The following is an 11842-nucleotide window of genomic DNA, read 5'->3' as shown; positions in this document are numbered from 1 at the left end:
TTATTTAATTCTTTTTTTTTTTTTTTTCAAATTTTGCGCGCTATTCGGGACCCCATTGGATGCGAATGGGGAGTCGCTATTCGCGCGATTTAGCACCATCTTTTTCTTTTCTAATGCCACATATGTATTAGAAGAAGAAGATAGTTGCTAAATTGCGACGAATAGCTCCTCCCCGAACGCACCCATTAAGAGAAGATCAATTTGATCAAGTCGTTAAGAGAAGCTTCTTTGCACGCGCAGAAGCGACCAAGTACCGTCTCGTCAGATGACGATAATTCGGGCCAGTTACACAAGTGCCGAGAACGATGTCGACGCTGGTACGCGCGAATCTCGTACGTGTGTGATCATGTTGAAACAATTGATCTGCACGAACTTTTAGACTGATTCAAATCTTTTTTTTTCTCTTTTCCGGTAAGATCGGACCCCTCCTTACGTCAGTTTGGTTATAGTGCCGTACTATGTCTTATCGAGTTTCGACTACGATACGCGGGCATTATTGATTGGGCAGATCGATGCGACGGATCGGAACCCTACTTCTTTGGAACTCGGCGTACAGAGGCGAACGCGGCTAGACCTGCGGAACGAGGCGGTCTATTTTGGCAAGCACGTGCCCGGCACGATAAAGTAAGGCACGATGATTACGGCGGTGACTCTCGCGATCCTAGCCATTTTCCTCGTCACCGTTTTTATGAGACAGAAACGGAAGTCTTTCCCAGGTAATTACTTTACTTATTAGTTCATTAATACTTTGGCCTACTTAATGAGAATAAACTCTGAGATGACTATCGTGTCGCTGGGTGGAATTCAATTTTAATTCCCTGATCTTTTTCATCGTCGGTATCAGTGATACTTTAAATAGTTTGAATACTTTAAATTATATTTCATGCGTGGAAAAGAAAGGAGAAAAAGATTAAAGTGTTTATTCGTAGAAGATGAAGCTTGAAGATCAAGTTTGCAGGTATCTGAATTTAGAATTGGCTTCTCTGCGATTAGAATTGTAAATTGTAAATTGCGAAATGTAGAAAATATTGGATGGCTAATTTGCGGCTTCCGGTATTTTATCTATTCAATATTATAATCTGTAATCTACAATCGCAAGTGTAAACTAAAACAAAAAAAAAGAAAGGAGATAATGTATTGTGAATCAGTCGGTTTTATCGCCAAACTTTATCTTTATTTGAAACTAGTTATCGTTTATCTATGAATCGTTTTTTTTATTCTCAAGATTTCAATATATTAATACTATCATTTTTAGGTCCCTTTCCTTGGCCGTTTATTGGAAATCGATATTATTTACAAAAATTAACACGTGAACTCGGCGGACAGCATATTGCTTTTCATGAGCTTGGCAGAATATACAACAGTGGAATTATACGCTTACGGTTGGGATCAAAGGATACGATTGTTGTCACGGATAGTAAACTCATACATGAAATATGCCTCAACGAGAAGTATGACGGTCGACCTTGGAATACGTTTATTCAGTTACGAAACATGGGATTGAGGAAAGGTAACGGATCTAATCGGTATTTACGTTCTGAATTCGACTGTTGTCTAAAGTTTGGTTCTATATTTCAGTCGTAGCTTTCTAAAAGTCTAAACGATTATCGAATGGAATCAGTAATATTTTATCAGATCTAAATTTCGAATTTTCGACTTTGAGAATAGTAAAGTGGACTTTCCTGCGACGCAATTGTTGTAATCAAAATTTTTTTTATTAGGGATTACGATGAACGATGGATCTGAGTGGAAGGAGCTGCGCGTTTGGTCGGTGCGGGCGTTGAAGAACGTCGGTTTCGCCAAGCAGGCGATGATGGACCTGATCGTCGACGAGATGACTCTCATCCTGGAGAAATTGGGAAACGGCGGCGTGAGGCAGATACGATCTGCGATCGCGCCCGCTGTGATAAACGTTCTCTGGATGCTGGTCACGGGGCAAAAGGCGTCCGAGAATCTCTCAAGGTAATATAAATACCGTTCTCCGGAAATTGTCTTCGGAAGGACGCTCTTTCTCGACAAGAAGCGCGTTCTTCCGCGATTTTACTTCCGGGCAAGTCGAGGAAGGATAGTCGGCGGCAGAGTCGATCGCGCCAGGGTCTCATTTATTTCCGTGATTACTCTTACAGCTTACAGAAGTTCATAGATATGTTGGACCGCCGGGCGCAGATCTTCGACATGACCGGCGGGATTCTCTCCACTTTCCCCTGGATACGTTACGTCGCGCCGGAGATGTCGGGATACAATATCCTCGTCACGTTGAACAACGAGCTCAAAAGGTTCCTAATGGTGGGTGATTCGTTATATTTATAATAATAAACTTTTGATATCGGTACAATTTCAGTTCCTCACTCGTCGATACTTCCTAATTATTCCTCGACGCGTCTCGTGTTCGCAGGATACCATCAACGAGCATAAGAAGCGGTACGTCAAGGGAAACGAGGCGGACTTTATCGATATGTTCCTTCACGAGATGTACAATAGCGAGGAACAGCGAGACAAAGGCGTCGTGTTTTCAGGTGCGCGGCCCGAGTTTTACTTTTCTGTCATTGAGCTACGTCCAGAAAACGACCGCGGCAATTTTCTCGGGCATTCGCAATGAAATTAACGCTTCCTCCCGACGTGCCCAGTTGGCACCGTTAATGAAAGCACAGTGAGCGCGAGAGAAAGCGATGTTCTCGCCCGACATACGCGCGATCATCTCTTCTTTGCTTTTCAGATGACAATCTGCTTGTGACGCTGATCGACTTCTTCATCGCCGGTACTAATAACACAACTTCGATGTTAGATATCGTCTTCTTGCAGATGGCCAATCACCAGGATGTGCAACGCAAGCTGCATCAGGAGATTGACGCCGTGGTCGGCGACAGGTTTCCTCATCCGGAGGACAGATTCAAGTAATTTTTATTATATTTAATAAAAAGGGGTATATAGTTTTTTTTCCTCTCTCTCTTTCTCTCTTTTTTTTTTTATGTTTGAGAAGTTATGTTTAATTTATTATTATATATTAACTTATGTATTCAAATATTAAATTAGAAATTAATTACAGAATGCCCTTCACGGAGGCGATATTAACCGAGTGTCAGCGAATGTGGAATGTTACGCCTGTAATCGGTCCGCGTCGTGTTTTGAGCAACACGATCCTCGACGGCTATACGATACCGAAGAATACCACGATTCTCATGAATCTTTACTCGAATAATATGGACCCAGAGGTTTTTCCCGATCCGTCTTCGTTCCGACCGGAGAGATATATAAACGAAAATGGTGATTTTCAACCGTCTGACAATGTGATACTGTTCGGAAAAGGTCAGTAAACTGTTGCACGATTTTTAAAAAATGAGACAAAATTATATGAGATTTTAGAATAGCAGTTTCCATAGGAAACTCATACGTCACGAAAACTCTCCTACTAAATGCAAGATATCGCTTCGCGTTTATTGCGTCGTTAATATGCTTAATCGCGTTTAAACCATTCTTTATATCTCACCGTGTAATGCATGTACATAATTACGATATCTCTTTCTTGTTTTCTTTCCGGGTGTTTCACGGTGCGGCTGAAAGGTCGAGGAATGCCTTTCACGCTAAAGAAAACGGAGTTCTCTTAATTTAATGTTTGCGTGAGACCGAATCTTTCGAATAATAGTAATCGAAATTTCGTGAACCCAACATCGATCTATATTTTGTTTGAAAGAAGAATGTACCTTTTTTTCTCTCTCTCTTTCTCTCTCTCTTAGGTAAAAGAAGATGCCCCGGAGAAATTTTGGCAAAATCTGCTATATTCCTATTGTTTATTGGGGTAATGCAGAAGTATCGTTTACTTCCGATACCAGGTAAAAGGTCTATTGAAATGAAGCTGTCAACTGGATTGACGCTTACACCGAAGCCTTATGAAATGTTACTTGTCCCGAAATAATATTACGTTTCACGACATTCACTTAGATAGAGAAAAAAAATTTCTTAAAAAAAAATGGTTTGACTTAATTTGAATATATTAATTTAAGTAATTTTTTAAACATATTACTTCTTGTTGAAAATAGTAATTGTTAAATGATATTTTATTGATTCGACGAACTGTACTCAATTGAACCTATATTTATAACGTATCAATTTTTGTTTCGTTATACTGATTTAATTATATGTATATAAGTATATATATAGACGTAAGAAGAAGGAAAAAAAAAAAAAAAAAACGTGAAAAAAGTACAACACAAAAAAATTTTAGTTTGTACTTTTACTCTTTACACTTAATTTTTATTTTTTAAACGTTGTATTTAACTATTAATATGTTGAATAGGAAACGGAAATTGTAGATAAAAGGATTTACTAATTCTACGTCACACCATGAATGTAAATACAATTTTTGTTATTAATTAAAGTGTTGCAAGTGGCATGATTATTGTCTGCGAATTTGTTACAAGACCTGCGTTCGCATGTTGGAAGAAGACCAACCGACTATGTTAAAAGGTGGAAGTGTCGGCTGTGCATCTAGAGAACCCTCAAGTGAAACACACGATGCATCTTTCTCATACTAGAGAGCTGGTAAATTGCTAGAAATGCACGCGGCACATTTCTATTAACTTACATCCGTTTATTGAGGCTGTCATCTACCTTTCATGCCCGTGTCTAGCATTTTAAACCGCGCGAATAGGTAATCGCGGCTTTTCGAGCCTCACTAGATTTGTCATGAAGGTGCTTCACTGTACTACGTATTAAAAATAAGATACAGTTTACAGAAATCTTACGTTCTCAAGAGAACGACGATTAAAAAACATGTACAAGAAACACGGAATTCGTTAAAAAAATCTTAACTTAATTCAACGTAAAAATAAAAAATTAAAAGCATTTTTTTTTTAATTTTTAGTTAAAAAATGACCATTTAATGCCTGCAACGATATAAAAACTTTTTAGAAAAGAATTTATTCCGTTTTTTTTTTACGTCTTTGTCGCAAGTGAGAATGCGATTACGTGTTATCGTTTTTTAGTTGCATTACTTAGATGGTTGGCCGGTTTCACTGATACCGTCGGCTTCGCGTCATACATAATGTTTTATAATTCCTTATGCCTGGTTACAGCGCGAGCAGTTTGACAAAAAGAGCTTCGTTTCCGATCCCGTACATGGCGCGGCGCCGCGTTTGCGAATGGCGTTTATTGGTTCTGCGCCGTGAAAGTCTTGCTTTTACGCGCGCGTTTTACGAGTTCGACGAAATCGAGCCCCTTCGCGGAAGTCCAAATGTACCATCATGTGCTCGCACGAGTCACATGGCGATCGTCCCCGCGTTCGAGCCTTCTCGCAAGCTTGAGATAGTACGGCTTCGGTGACAGGGTGAATCCGTCGTAACCCTTCAGGTCCGGCTTGCCATGCTCAGTCGAGATCTCTATATCGAAATAGTGCACGACGTAGGTAAAGAACAGGAACAGTGAGGAGCGTGCAAGCTGCTCACCCAAACAGCGTCTCTTGCCTGAAAACGAGAAACAATCAGTCAGCGTTCCCGCAATTAATCCTCGAACAAAGATCAGCGAATTGATTATAATATCTTTCACATATCTTCGCAAAGATATGTGAAAAATTTGCGTAACATAAAGAGAGAGAAAGAGAAGCCGGAATAGAAATAACTTTTGCGAAAACGGTCACGAAAGTGGGACGTTAGCGGCTACATTTCGACGCGTTGATTGCGTCGTTTATAACTTCCTCTATTGAATTTTACCTAATCCAAAAGGTATGCTGTAGTTGCTCCGGCAGAATTGACCCTGCTCGTCTAGAAATCGTTGCGGTCGGAACTCATCTGGCTGATCCCAGTACGCCTTATCGTTGTGAACACTATGGAAATCGAAGAGTACGGTCGTATCCTGCAAAATAATAATTCGTTCGTAGTTCGGGCTAATAGAATTCAACTTTGATACGTCATTTACTTGTTAATAGCTTGGATACACGATATAAAAATGCCAAGACTTCATTTTTTTCCTTTGACCACTAATTGTGAAGTCAAAAAACTTAATAAATGAATAAAGTGCATTTTAGAAATAAATATAAAGAAAGAATTTTGTCACCTTCGGTATTAGATAGCCGTTTAAAAATACGTCCTTCGCGGCTCTATGAGGTACGCCAAGCGGAGCTAAAATTAGATATCTTTGCACCTACAAACATAAAAAAAATGTTAGTTATTAACGCTGTAACCAAATATTAATATCATCGCATTTGCATTTTTTTAATTATTTATCTACTATGTTCAAAAAAATTTTCATGGAAAATTATTCGAGATAAAATTGTCACCGACTACATGCGCTTCGTTGCAATGAAAGTTTCTTTAAAAATATCAGCTACCAATGAATTATGTACTTCGTCACGGCATATTTGTGTCAAACAGTTTATATCTTGCAGTTTATATTTCTTGCTTTCTTACATTACCTCGGCCAAGAAAGCTTCCGTTATTGGCAAAGATGGTAAATCATCCTCGGTCGGGGCTCGCGATCTACCAACAACGCTGTCCAGCTCAGCTTGAAGTGTTTTCAACCATTTGGGATTTAGTGATAGAAAGAGAAATGTAGTCGCTAAGGTGTCGGTGGTCGTTTTCGATCCGGCCAGGAAAAGGTCAAGACACAATATCAATAAATTCTCACCTGAAACATAAAACGTGCACGTGTGAGTCAATGGTAATTTACTACCTACTTCGCCGTTGCGCAACCTGAAAATTACTCAATTTAGGAAAAGAAAAATATCCAACGCGGTTACAGGTCTCTGCCTAATTATACATTTCACAAGCATTCCGGAAGGAAAAAGAAAGAGGAGAGTCGAATTTTATATTAACTCACGGTTGAACGTCGTATCTTCATTTTCGTAATTCTTACTAATCTCCAAAAGAAACGCGTCGATTAGATCGCGTGGTTGATAGTTAAACAGTTCCGCCTCGTGGATTTTGATCTCTTCGTCAACGAAGCTCCACAGATTTTCAAGAATTCTCATTAGCTCGTTGTATCCAGATAGCTCCGGAATTACGTAACGTAAGAAAGGCATCTGCGATATCACTCCGCCTAGAGTGTCCATCAATCTGTGTAAAATATCAAACATTAATTTCAGGAAATAATTATCTACATCTCGCCGTGTTAAACAATATAGGTAAATGCTCGTCGAAGTTGTACCTGAAGGCATCGTGAACCACTACGAGGATCTTCTGCAGCTTCTGGTCCTCGTAGCTGAATCTATGTCCGGCTATCATGAACCACAAGGAATTTAGCACCGGAACATCGAATGCCGTGTGCATTTTCACTGCGCCGCGCTCGCTCATTTGCTGCAGATGATCGATTAGATTTTCCGCCTCCAGAGTTAATTGTTCCTTCAAAATCGATTGGCCTATACCAAACGTACGCATATGTCGCATTGTGAATCTGCGACATTGCGACCATACCGCGCCTTCGGTGAACAGAACGCCTGAAAGAGAAGACTTACGTTATATGCGTTGTTGAGAGCAAATAAGGGTACGATTTTATGGAGCTTGAAATAGCGGAACGGAATTAAAACGTAATTATGCCGGTTAATTATTTTCGTAATTTACAGAATAAAAGATATTGCTGAGGAGTCAACACGATTCCGTCTTAGTTTCGTTCCGCTATTTCGAGCTCCGGGTTACCGTACCCTTGCTTTCATGATTTTAGGTTGATTAAGGCGTTAATCTTGAATTCTGTTCGGCACACAAAATTGCCGTGTACCTCTTCTTCTCCCGAACGATCTCACTCGAAAGAAAAATCCGTCCGGCCGATTGTTGAACTCGTCTTGAAGAAGAGTCTTTTTAACAAGGTCGTACGATGAAATCACCACAACCTTTTGATTTCCAAGCTTCAATCCCAGCACCGGTCCATACGTTTGCGCCAGTTCTTGCAGAGCTAAATAGATGAATCCGTGTTTCGAACGCAGCCGTGCAAATTTTATAAAGCACCCAAGTAACGGTACCCACATTGGACCTACAATTACGTATATTAATTAATATTCCAAGGTGTAATTAGAGATTCGATATTAATTTAATGACATATTCAAATACCTTTGTACCTAATTTTACCATGCAAGAAAGTGTGAAAGAGCAAGATAATCGAGCTCGGACAGATGAATCACATATTATTAATAAATATATAATTTTTTTTATAACAAGCGAAATTTCTTAGAGGTTGGTAACGGTCAAGAGAAACAAAGACCATCGAAAACGAACTCTTGCAGGTTGCAGAACTTGCAAGTACGAGAAGAGCGCTAGGCGCATGCGCGTCCCGCCCTAGCGACATCAGGCCATCTTCCCTCCAGTCCCTGCCTGACCACCGACCGTGTCGAAGGACGTCTCCAAGACAGCGGAAGGTTCTATGCATTTTTGGCCGACGACGGTGCAACTCCAGGATGCATCAGCCTCTTCCACCCGTGCTCTATTCGCGGAGAACTCGCGAGGTCAACTTTTGTTCATCTAAAGTAAGTTTTTGTCCTCTACACATTACACGTTGATACCGCGTAGCGAGTGCGCCACGAGCCTCTGCGTTCGGAGAGACGATATTCGCGCAATTTATATTTTTATAACACGTTAACTTAGATCCTGGTGACGGTCAAGATAGACGAAGTCCATCGAAAACGAACTCGAGCAGGCTGCAGGACTTGCAAGTACGAGAAGAGCGCTAGGCGCATGCGCGTCCCGCCCTAGTGACACCAGGCCATCTTCCCTCTAGTCCCCGCCTGACCAGCGACCGTGTCGAAGGACGTCTCCAAGACAGCGGAAGGTTCTACGCATTTTCGGCCGACGACGGTGCAACTCCAGGGTGCATCAGCCTCGTCCACCCGTGCTCTATTCGCGGAGGACTCGCGAGGTCAACTTGTGTTCATCTAAGGTAAGTCTTTGTCCTCTGTACACTACATGTTGATACTGCGTAGCGAGTGCATCACGAGCACATGTCTCTGTGTTCGGAGAGACGATATTCGCGCAATTTAGTATATTATCTATCTATATCTATCTCTCCTAATGCCTCCACTGATGCGTGGCACAGTGCATAGTGTTAAATCACACGAGTATCGTCCCTCCGAACGCAGGGCGAGCGGGCGGGGCCGGGGGGTAAGGGGGGGCATGATAGTCGACTACGCAGCGAGCGCCACAAGCGATCAACGAGTCTCTACGACATTACAAGCGCGTCGTAAGATAATTGTATTCTTCTAATATTTATTCTTGATTTATTATTAATCAACCAACACTTTTGTTCTGTTTCAGATCGAGAAAAGAAGCCGAGCGTGCTTCGTCGTCGTTAACAATTGTGAACGAACCGCAGCCGGTTCGTCGGGATTTTATCGGGAGTGCCGTAAAGTTGGTGTCGCGCGATTTTAATTTATAATCCGCGTCCCTCGCGAGTGTGTGATGTGCAAGGAGGATCTGGCTCGAGGTGTCCCGAGTTCTGAGAGGAGGAGGAGGCCTCGGAAAGGCGTCCTGCGTCAGCGGAGCAACCTCTTGGTAAGGATTATTTCATTCTTTGTGTATAATCACCAGCTTTGTCTCATGGTGATAAATAACTACTTTGAAATATTTAATGGAGAATGTAATTAAAGATTTGTTCCTTTTGTATTTTACAGAATCGTCACAGCTGCAGATCTCCGCTGCTGCACATCTATCGGTGAGTCGCTATATTTTTATAATTTACTTTTATTAATTTTTGTCACGCTACACATGCGTTTCGCAAGAAATATCAAACTACTAGCCCAGTGTTTCTAAATACACTGTTTTTAATGTGACACAAACGGCGAAGTAAAATCTTAGACGACCGGTAGGAATTTTGATGATAAATTTATTTTACGGGTGGGCAATAAACTTCATTTAAGAAAAGAAAAAAGAAAATACGATGACTTCTATGGCCGGATTAAATTCTAGAATTAAATTAAATATTCAAGACATTCGACTCGCACGCCCTAAAACTTTCTCCCGAAAGATTAGCTTTCCGTTGAATTACGTGCTTTCAGGGATATTATCGCAATGCTGTGAGAAAAAGAAATACCTTTTAAGCCGCCGTTATTACACACACATATATCTAGCGTGAAACGAAATCTCAATTGTAAACGCAGGTAGAATTCGCGCGCACGTGTGCGAAAATCCGCCAAATACAGTAATTACACTTAACCGTTAATTAACACCGGAAAGAACTTGGAAAGTGTCGCATTACACTCGAATAGTTATTAACTTTACGCTCCACTTACCAGGCGGATAGTTTTTCGGCTTGAAGCAGTCGTGAATGCAGTAGTAAAATGAAAATAAGATGAGAACCAGGCAGATTATCAGGCACAGCATTTTTAGGTGTATTCGGCTCCCTCACTTCGCGACTTCTGTCACGGTGGTTTACATATTCCTGTTTTATATATACATGCACCACATGCAAAGTGGACGATTCACGCGCGCACGATAACAAAACAGAACTATCCACTATGATCTTGTTCGGCGTAACCTTTGCGATTCGGGCAAAGAGATAGGGCTCCGACTGCTTTTTTTTCGGAGTACGCGCGCTCTTGTATGGGCTATTGAAACACGACGGTGTTTTTCTCCGCTTCTTGAATAGTCTGATGAATGGCTGATGAATCAAATTAAATTGACGGGCAAAGCGTCGCGACGACTTCGCTTGCAGTCCCGCGAGCTGCAACAAATTCGAATAGAAAAAAGAAATTTATTTTTCGCAAATATATTCCGAATTAAAACGGATGTTTATTCTTTAAATTCGAGGTAGCGCATTGATTGCTCCTTGCGATTAAAATAGAAGTAAAGAATGCAGTCGAGAAGGCTGCGCGATAATATTAAAGACGTTAATTAGCAGGCTTGGGATGTTTTCCTTTAACAAATTAATGCCAGAGGAGAAAACGGAATTTATTCGGGAGTAACGAGCCCTCTCGGTGGTATCCGTCGCGATCGTAATTTCTGGTGAAAATTGAGCCGAGGTAACGCGGTTATACATTGTTCCCATCCGTGTGAAGACCATCCGCGATACCTAGAAATCTTCTATTATGTTGTAAAATGTCTGTTATCGCGGCGATCAGTTTCCGGCGCGGCCACGGATCGCGATTAGCATACGAATGCCCGAAACAGCTTAGAAAAGGGAATTTGTTAAGCGACGCGACCTTGAGCCATGTTTGTCTAGCTGTTTGTTACTAAAAGCGATTAGGAAAGAGCGAGGCGCGTAGACGCCGCACCTGATTCTTAAGGAATATATTCGCGCCGCGAAGTTAGAGGCCTGCTAAAAGCGGATTAGATAATAACGAGGCATCAGAACCTTCCCCTCTCTCCTCGCTGTTCACTTCCGGAAAGCGAGACGAGAGAATGACGATGTCGCGTGACTCCCACGCGCGCAGATCTGTCGGACGAAAGTGAGCTTCAGACAAAAGTGAAAATGTTTCCTGCTCGTCATATCGGGAAGAAACGACTTGCACCGGGAAACGTATCGCGATTTCTCTAATTCTCTTCTCGTTTTATTTATTCTTTCCTTCTTTATTTTTCTTTTCTTTTCTTTTTTTATTTCCTCGTCCGGTCGCGTCGCGTGCGATCGGAGAAAAATCCGCTCTTCCGTAGTTGGGCGCCAGTGAAATCCCGTCGTCATCGTCATCAATTCGCGCGGAGTCTGCGCGCCTACCGGGACGGACAAACGCGGCCTGGCATGGATTAATTTATGCCGCTGTGTGGGTGCACGGATACTTTCTCCCTGGACGGAGGTCCTCTACATGCCGGTCGCCTCTGCCTACCATAACAGATTCCACTTTCTCCAATTTCGCGGGGATACGTGCGCGTATTCGCGTTGCGTCATCCTCTCCCGATAAATTCGCGACGACGGCGATTTGCTTTGAAATTAGGAT

The 11842-nt window shown here is 41.7% G+C and overlaps 3 protein-coding genes across 5 annotated transcripts in view; 2 read left to right on the top strand and 1 right to left on the bottom strand.

The window, feature by feature from the left end:
• The first annotated feature begins 207 nt into the window (after window positions 1-207).
• On the top strand, window positions 208-4394 carry LOC139112250 (probable cytochrome P450 305a1). Its single transcript, XM_070673153.1, has 9 exons — window positions 208-332; window positions 417-716; window positions 1256-1510; window positions 1722-1962; window positions 2127-2286; window positions 2396-2516; window positions 2717-2894; window positions 3047-3306; window positions 3735-4394. Exons 2-9 carry the CDS (start codon window positions 635-637, stop codon window positions 3911-3913), a joined length of 1476 nt encoding a protein of 491 aa, XP_070529254.1. The 5' UTR covers window positions 208-332; window positions 417-634; the 3' UTR covers window positions 3914-4394.
• Window positions 4343-10528, bottom strand: LOC139112249 (methyl farnesoate epoxidase). Its single transcript, XM_070673152.1, has 8 exons — window positions 10205-10528; window positions 7705-7956; window positions 7138-7426; window positions 6811-7046; window positions 6407-6618; window positions 6049-6135; window positions 5706-5847; window positions 4343-5459 (listed from the first exon to the last, which is right to left on the bottom strand). The coding sequence occupies exons 1-8, from the start codon at window positions 10293-10295 to the stop codon at window positions 5239-5241; spliced, it is 1530 nt and encodes a 509-aa protein (XP_070529253.1). The 5' UTR covers window positions 10296-10528; the 3' UTR covers window positions 4343-5238.
• The window catches only part of LOC139112251 (retinoid-inducible serine carboxypeptidase), a 33215-nt gene continuing 29569 nt past the window's right edge, over window positions 8197-11842 (top strand). Inside the window, exons 1-4 of one of the 3 annotated variants that reach the window (XM_070673156.1) lie at window positions 8197-8446; window positions 8565-8856; window positions 9231-9467; window positions 9587-9627. The gene's annotated coding sequence lies outside the window, so the exon portion shown is untranslated. Of the gene's footprint in view, window positions 8447-8494; window positions 8857-9230; window positions 9628-11842 lie in introns of those variants that run through there. The other 2 variants (XM_070673155.1, XM_070673157.1) reach the window with 2 other exon arrangements.

The sequence above is a fragment of the Cardiocondyla obscurior genome, linkage group LG27 (assembly GCF_019399895.1).
Source record: "Cardiocondyla obscurior isolate alpha-2009 linkage group LG27, Cobs3.1, whole genome shotgun sequence".
Lineage (NCBI taxonomy): Eukaryota > Metazoa > Arthropoda > Insecta > Hymenoptera > Formicidae > Cardiocondyla > Cardiocondyla obscurior.
The sequence above is the reverse complement of the archived record's forward strand: the minus strand, read 5'-3'. Positions and strand labels throughout refer to the sequence as shown.

Coding starts and splice junctions, on each gene's coding strand:
- LOC139112250 (XM_070673153.1), top strand. CDS start 635: ATGATTACGGCGGTGACTCTCGCGATCCTAGCCATTTTCCTCGTCACC. Junction 1,963..2,126: donor GCGTCCGAGAATCTCTCAAG/GTAATATAAATA, acceptor TTACTCTTACAG/CTTACAGAAGTTCATAGATA. Junction 3,307..3,734: donor TGTGATACTGTTCGGAAAAG/GTCAGTAAACTG, acceptor TCTCTCTCTTAG/GTAAAAGAAGATGCCCCGGA.
- LOC139112249 (XM_070673152.1), bottom strand. CDS start 10,295: ATGCTGTGCCTGATAATCTGCCTGGTTCTCATCTTATTTTCATTTTAC. Junction 6,619..6,810: donor TGAAGATACGACGTTCAACC/GTGAGTTAATAT, acceptor TTTATGTTTCAG/GTGAGAATTTATTGATATTG. Junction 5,460..5,705: donor CAGCATACCTTTTGGATTAG/GTAAAATTCAAT, acceptor TCTCGTTTTCAG/GCAAGAGACGCTGTTTGGGT.